The sequence below is a fragment of the Ooceraea biroi genome, chromosome 1, assembly GCF_003672135.1.
Source record: "Ooceraea biroi isolate clonal line C1 chromosome 1, Obir_v5.4, whole genome shotgun sequence".
In the NCBI taxonomy this organism is placed as follows: domain Eukaryota; kingdom Metazoa; phylum Arthropoda; class Insecta; order Hymenoptera; family Formicidae; genus Ooceraea; species Ooceraea biroi.
The window spans coordinates 12,670,349-12,677,974 of NC_039506.1; the positions used below are offsets into that span (position 1 = coordinate 12,670,349).

General features: G+C 40.5%; 1 protein-coding gene across 1 annotated transcript; it reads left to right on the plus strand.

The window, feature by feature from the left end:
• The first annotated feature begins 4,865 nt into the window (after positions 1-4,865).
• On the plus strand, positions 4,866-6,558 carry LOC113561909 (golgin subfamily A member 6-like protein 6). The gene is made up of 4 exons (XM_026969512.1): positions 4,866-5,022; positions 5,430-5,463; positions 5,524-5,891; positions 6,047-6,558. Exons 1-4 carry the CDS (start codon positions 4,866-4,868, stop codon positions 6,556-6,558), a joined length of 1,071 nt encoding a protein of 356 aa, XP_026825313.1.
• The last annotated feature ends 1,068 nt before the right edge of the window (positions 6,559-7,626 follow it).

Genomic DNA, 7,626 nt, shown 5'->3' on the forward strand with positions numbered 1-7,626 from the left:
GTATGTATATATGCATGTGTCTGTATGTAGTATAGATAATAATAAAGTAATAGATTTTCTGATTTGCATAAATACTCATTTTCATAGTTGGCGCAATTTATTGATATCATTAATTTTGTATAGAGTTCTTTTTTTTCGCTCGCGTATACTTGGCGCTTTTTTGTATCTTTTTTTAAAAAGGTAATTTTGTTGTGTTATAATAACGTTGATTCAGTTCCTCGAACTGTTCATCATGAAGTAGATTCTGAATATTGAGTGATCATTCCGTTGTATTGTCAATTGTATTATCAATCGGGTGACTTCTTAATACATTGTATAATTTACACGTAAAGTGCAGATTATAGGTAGGACAGTATGTTTTAATACGATCCGGGCACGCCAAGTATCCAAATATTATTTCAAATCAAGAGACACGGTAGTGTCTCGCGCCAAGTATACGCGCAGCGAGACCGCACCGTGACTCTTTTACGCGAAGCGACGCTTTCGCAGACACTCAGATTATTAGATCTCAATAACCGCTGAACAGATGAACTTCTAAGTAGGCTCAATGAATAGCTTGGGGTCGAATTACATAATAAAAGTGTTTTTATTTTTCTTGTACGTGTCCTACGAGCGGAGATATGGCGACGCAAAGTCTGAAATTGGAACATTTCATTTAAGAAACGTCGTCATCGTCGTCAAATGTACAGTCCGTTCTTTTTCGTCGAGATGGCAGCAGCTCCGTTTATACCGACCGGCGGAGATGCTGTTGGTATATCCGTGTGACTCACACATAACGATCATATATAGAGGCTCTACATTAGAAAACTCTAACTTATCGACCTGACCGTCATGTTAAGTCACACGGATATACGGACAGCATCTCCGCCGGTCGGTGTACGACAAGTGTACGACGCGATGTAGTGCAAGAAGTTGGAGTGAGAAAAGATATATTTGCGAGAAAACGAGTGAGTGAGTGAGTGAGTGAGAGAGCGAGAGGGCGAGTGAGTGAGAGGGCGAGAGAGAGAGAGAGTGAATGAGAGAGCGAAAGAGCTAGTGAATGAGAGAGCGAGTGAGTGGGAGAGCGAGAGAGCGAGAGAGCGAGTGAATGAGAGAGCGAGAAGGCGAGAGAGCAAGTGATATATTATGCGTGCAGCGCATAGCGATCCGAGAGCGAGACATCAGTGGGTCTTGAACCCTCGTCTCGTGAGAGTATTGTAATCCGGTAAGTATATTCAGGGTAAGACTTCCGTATACGACCCACCTCCGATTTTGATGAAATTTTACAGACATCTAGTACATACTAAATGAAGACGAATGACACAAGTGTGAATGTGCGGAAACTTCTACTTTTTGAAATATTCACATTTTAAGCTAAATGCATATTCGAGCTAAATAAAGTTTCAGATGCACTTTTTAGATGTATAAAAAGAAACATAATTAGTAAATATTTACCTTTACACAGCCCGCACCAAATGACCTCCGACTGACCTTGACATTGACCTTGACCCCTAACAAGGTCAAGGTCATTGATCTTTCCCGTCGGTCATTGTTTGTTCACTTTCGATTAAAGTAGTTTCGAAAAAGTCTTTAATTTCGATTAAAGCAGAAAATAATTTGTATTTACCTGTTTTGTGCTTTTGGTTAAAATAAAGAATACTTTGTATTTATAAACAAACTATTTTATATATTAATGATTCACTGCTTTAAATAAATTTTGTTCGTTCATATTCAAAATAACTACTATATTTTCGAAACTTATGTCTCCTTATGTGTATAATTACCGGTTATATTTTCTGAAATTGGAGCCCCGGACATATACGCTCGGCTTTCAGCCTGCTTCGCGGGAGGGTGGGGCTTCGCCCCTCCCCCCGCCGGCATTCGTGCCGTGTACCAAGTGATCAAAATCTGTGTGAAATTTGTTACACTGGTTCTGGTGGGGGGGGGGGGAGCGAAACCCCTGCCCCCCGCCCTCCCGCGAAGCGGGCTGAAACGAGCATATGTGTCCGGGGCTCCAGTTTCGGAAAATATAACCTTTTGCTTGTCGTGGACGGCTGAAAATTCGTGCAAAATCATTAAACTTCTTTTGTTAATAACTTTTTAGTAAACAACGACCGACGGCTAAAACCTTTTGAAGGTCACTCAGGAGGGTGACCTCTATAATATATGTCAAGGACAAGGTGATAGGAGGTGGGTACGCTAATCAGTAGATTTACCAATCCTACATTTAAGACAATAAAAATTTGAATACCTCAGAAACTACACGTTTCCGCACATTCGCACTTGTGTCATAGACTTCATATAGTATGTACTATATGTCTGTAAAAATTCGTCAAAATCGGAGGTGGGTCGCATACGGAAGTCTAGCCTCTTTCTGTTCCAACCCAAGTGGTATCTTTATTTCTCCTTAATAAAATTATTATATCACACAATTACCTTATTCAACCTAAATAATATGTATCGAAATACAATTGTATAACTACTTTTAAAAAATAACTAGATAAACTTGGCGCGCCCGGGTCGCATTAAAACTACTTTACTTTACTCAACTATCGAACAATATTACACGAGTGTGCAGCTTCATTAAATGAAAATGGAATAAATTATATATATATTTTTTTATTATTACATAAGAGGAGGAAAAATTAACAGAAGACACTTTACTTTCTTCATTTTATTAGATTTCTCTTTAAATTATTTAATTATTAAATTATATTGTTATATTATTTATAGATATTATAATAAATGATATGTATTATAATATAATACCAATGTGTACATGTGTGTTTTAATGCGACCCGGGCGCGCCAAGTTTTTCTAGTTATTTTTTAAAAGTAGTTATACAATTGTATTTCGATACATATTATTTAGGTTGAATAAGGTAATTTTGTGATATAATAATTTTATTAAGGAGAAATAAAGGTACTACCACTTGGGTTTGAACAGAAAGATTCTTGAATCTTTGTAATTGGCGCAATTTAAAGATTTCATACATTTTACAAATCCGCAAACTGAATTGCTTTTAAATACTTGCCCAGTTAACTATTGATTTTATATTTAGTTTTTCGTTATATATAAGTTGGAAGTACGGCACCATTTGATATATATACGAGTTTTTAACATCTTCGTGTATCCCAGCGTCTAAGGCAAGGGATCGTCTGCACAGTCCTACTGATGAGTCTGCAGACGATCTTAAAACGAAACGCTGGATCTCGCCGAGATCCGCCGGCTGCCGAGATATCGATACAAGTTTTTCATCACGTACAGTTCTCGATAGACCGGTAACGGGCCAATTCGAACGTATTTGTCACAATATTTGTCCGAATTACCGAGGCTTTAAAGGGGACTCGGTTTCTCGGGCAGCCAGATCCAAGTGAGTTTGAGCTCCGTTAATCATCCGTCATAATCGCGTTGTAATCGCGTGAATCGAAGAAAGTCAAATCCCGGCCAACTCTCATCGCTCTATCGCTGTTGAGCCGCTCTCATTGAGTTCCGACGCGGTATTCTTAATCGCTGTAAATCGATCAGTGCGCGAAGTCGCCTCTGTCGACGTACAAAATCAAGGTAGCGTGTGCCGCTACATCAGCATTCCGTTTTCTTCCGGACGACCTGCTAAATTCGGGTGTCGGATTGCGCCTGCATAAACGCGCGGTATTCTGCCTCTACAACGACTAGGCGCCGCTGGAAGGCTTCCGAGTTGCGCCTCTGACTCGCACATCAAGACCAGTGTACACCGAATTGCCAGCAGCGAAATAAACGTTAAGTTTTGCCAAACCAGGAGACCTTACTCAACCTTCAAATTCCTCTCCATCCTCGAGATCGGAATCACGAGGGTTTCGATCGCACAGTCTCGCGCCTAGCGCTGGGCGGTTCCAGGTAGTTCAAAAAACATTGCGTTTTGTAAAAATTTATATTTTTTATTTTTTGTGGAAGTTGCAATAAATCTCCAATAAAGAAGTATATGTTTTTTGCCGAACCATCTATTACTGTAATCCGTATTAAGTATCTTTGTGGGACTTGGTTAGATGGCGTGATGGAGTGAGTGTCGCGGAGCATGTGAGAGTTTAGTTTTTAAGTATTTTGAAGAGTATTCAGAGCGTATTACGGTAAGAAGAGCGTTATTCAGGAAGCGTAAGTGGAAAGGATACAATAGTTATAAAGGGGATAGTAGGAAAGAAGCGTACGAGGAGGTCGAAGGAGATTAAGGTTGAGGTGAGGAGTGAGGTTAGGAAGTTAGGCGGGAAGAATGGACGGGAAGAGAAGCAGGATAGGAAAAGTGGGAAAGGGAGAAGAGGAAGGTCAAAGGAAATTATAGTTGAGGTCATTAGGAGCCACTAATAAGACGGGGAGAGAAAGATAGGCTGCGTGGAGACGAAAAAGATGGATTAGAGAAACGAGTAAAGAAGGAGGTTAGATTTCAGGTAACGGAAAAGGAGAAAGAGAAGGGGGGATGTGTTACAGATGATTTCATAAGAGAATTGATTGATTTGAGGAAAGAACATAGGAAAGATATGGAAACGTTGAAGGACATAATTGATGAAGGGAAGAAAAATGACAGGCTGATGGAGGTAAGGTTAAGGATTGTGGAAGAGAAAATGGAGGGATGGGATAAGAAGTGGAAGGAGTTTCAGGAGTTTAAGGAAGCTTATGAGGAGGAAAGGAGAGAGAGAGAGAAGAGAGGTGGAGTGAGAATGAAGAGAGGGAAAGGAGTTTGAGGGAAGCAGGGAGCAGTAGTAGCATACATACCAGGCAGAGTTCAGAATGGTTATCGAGAGGGTCAGGAAGTAGTGATGATAAATTAAGCTCAAGGGAGGTGCGGAGCATGAGACGCTTAGTTGCAGAAAAGGAGAAGGATGAAAGAAAGAAAGAATATAATAGTAAGGGGTATGAGCACTGAGGGTACGTTGGAAGAGTGTACGATCAGAATTCAGACATTGTTGAGGGATAAGTTGAAAGTGGATAGTAAAGTGTGGCAGGTAAGAAGAAGTGGTAGAGTTTTGATAGCGAGGCTAGAAATGAAGAGAAAGGTCATGAAAAGTAAGAGTAAGTTAGGAACAGAGAGGGTATTTATAGAAAATGATTTGACATGGGAGGAGAGGAGAGTGCAGGAAGAGATAACTCGGTGGGCAAAGGACCAAAGAGGAAAGGGAATGGAGATAAAAGTGGCGACAGGAAAGGTAAGAGTGGGGGAGGGGGTGTGGAAATGGTGGAGTGAGGTTAAGAGAGAACAGGAAGTGATAAGTGATGAGGGAAGGAGGGATGAGAGGGAGAAGAGCAGGAGAGCGGAGGGGGGACAGGCAGAGAATTTTGTTTAAGCCAAGAAAGGAGAGAGATAGGGGAAAAGGGGTGGGTTAGGAGAAGAGGTAGGGAGTTGGGTTTTTGGAACGTGGCGGGATTGTTAAGACAAGATGAAGGATTTTGGAAATATATTAAAGGATATGATTTTATAGGAATGTGTGAAACATGGATAGAGGAAAAGGACTGGTGCATAATTAAAAGTAAATTACCAAATTCACACAGTTGGTGAAGTGTTCATGCTGAAAGGAGGAAAGGTAAAGGTAGGGCAAGTGGTGGGATAATAATAGGAAAAAGGACAGATTGGAAAGAGGATGAGGAGGAAGTAACAAGGATACAGATCACGGGTATAGACATGGCACAGGTAAAGTTGGTTTTAGAAGACGTGACATTAAATATCTTTACAGTATATAATAAGAATAAGGACAAGAATAAGGACAAGAATAGTGGTGGTAGAAGGAACAAGAATAAGGACAGGAGGGAGGGGTTAGAGGATTCATTTAGGAGAATAGAGGAGATTTGTGAGGGAGAAGGAATCATTATTGGTGGGGATTTTAATATACGAATAGGAGAATTAGGAAGTAATGGAGAGGAAGAATATGAAACTGTGCGAAAAAGTAAGGACAAAATAATAGGGAATGGGGAAAGGAATTTTTAGGAATAATTCAGGAGAAAGGATGGCACATTCTAAATGGAAAAACAAAGGGGGATTGGGAGGGGGAATATACATATATAGGAGCAAGAGGTAATTCAGTTATAGACTATGTTATAGTGAACGATTTTATAAAAGATAGGATAGAAGAATTTAATATAGAGGAAAGGGTGGACTCAGACCATACCCCGCTAAAGGTGAGGATTCAGCTTGCGGAAGAAGAGGAGGAAGAAAGAAGAGGAGCAGAGGAAAAGGAGAACAAGACAGAAGAGGCAGAGGACGGGTCTAGGAAATATGTTTGCTGGGACGAAGAGGCAAGAAGGATATACAATGAGTTAACGGAAGAAGAAGAAGAAGAAGAAGAAGAGGTGGATAAGGGTTCAGGGTGCGAAACAACTGAGGAAAAATGGAGGAAATTAAAGGATCGGGTGTTGGAGAGCCTGGTATACAAGAAAATAGGAAAAGGCAGGAAGAGAAACATGGGATACAAGGATTGGTGGGACAAGGATTGTACGAGGAAAAAAAGAGAAGTGAAGAGAAATTATAGGAGATGGCGGAGAGAGATGAGAACTAAAGAAGAGTTTTTGGTAAGCAGGAGAGAATTTAGAGAGCTCCTGGAGCAGAATAAATGAGAGAAGAGGGAAGAGGAGGAAGAACAACTGAGAAAACTGAAGAACGAGAAGGATGTATAGAAGTATATTAACAAAAAGAGAAATAGAAAGGAGATGATGGAAAATGGGATAAAGCTGCAGGAATGGAAAAGACATTTCATGGAACTATTGGACGGAAAGGAAAAAGAGGCGGTTTTTGATAACAAACAAAGGATAGAAGAATTAGTAAAAGACGAAGAAGAAATGGAAAACGAAGTTGATAACGAAGATGATAATGGAGAAGAGGAGTTGGAGACAAGGGAGATCTGGGAGGCAGTGAAGAAGTTAAAAGGTGGTAAGGCAGCAGGTGTGGATGGTATCCCGATGGAAGCATGGAAATATGGAGGAAAGGCGGTACGTAAAGGGTTGGAAGAACTATTACAACAGATCTGGAAGGAACAGAGGTTACCAAAGGAATAGAGAAAGAGCATAGTGGTACCCTTGTACAAGCGAGGAGATGTGGAGCGGACAGAAAATTATAGAGGCATATCAATGTTATGCTCGGCATACAAGATATACGCAGAAATCTTACGGAAAAGGCTGGAGGGAGAGATAGAAGCGAAGAGGTTGTTACCCGATAGTCAGGCAGGTTTTCGTAAAGGATGGTCGGTGATGGATAACGTCTTTGTACTCAATCATATTGTGCAAAGGGAAAAGGAAAAGAAGAAAGGAGAAAGAGAGGTATACGCTTTGTTCGTGGATCTAAAGGCAGCTTTCGATACTGTTGATAGAGTAAAGTTATGGAGAGGTATGGAAAAGAAGAAGGTGAGCAAGAGACTAATTGAGAGATTGAGGACTATTTATGAAGAAACGGTAGTAGCGGTCAGAACGAGGAAAGGGATGTCGAAGGAATTCATAACTGAAAAAGGAGTGCGGCAGGGATGTGTCTTGAGTCCTACCCTGTTCAAGTTGTACATTGCGGATATTGATAAGGTTTTAGAAACACGCGGTATAGGAGGAATCATTTTAGGAGATAAACGGGTATGGTCTCTGGCATGTGGTGATGACATGGTTTTATTTGCACAAAATAGGGAGGCTTTAAAGGATATG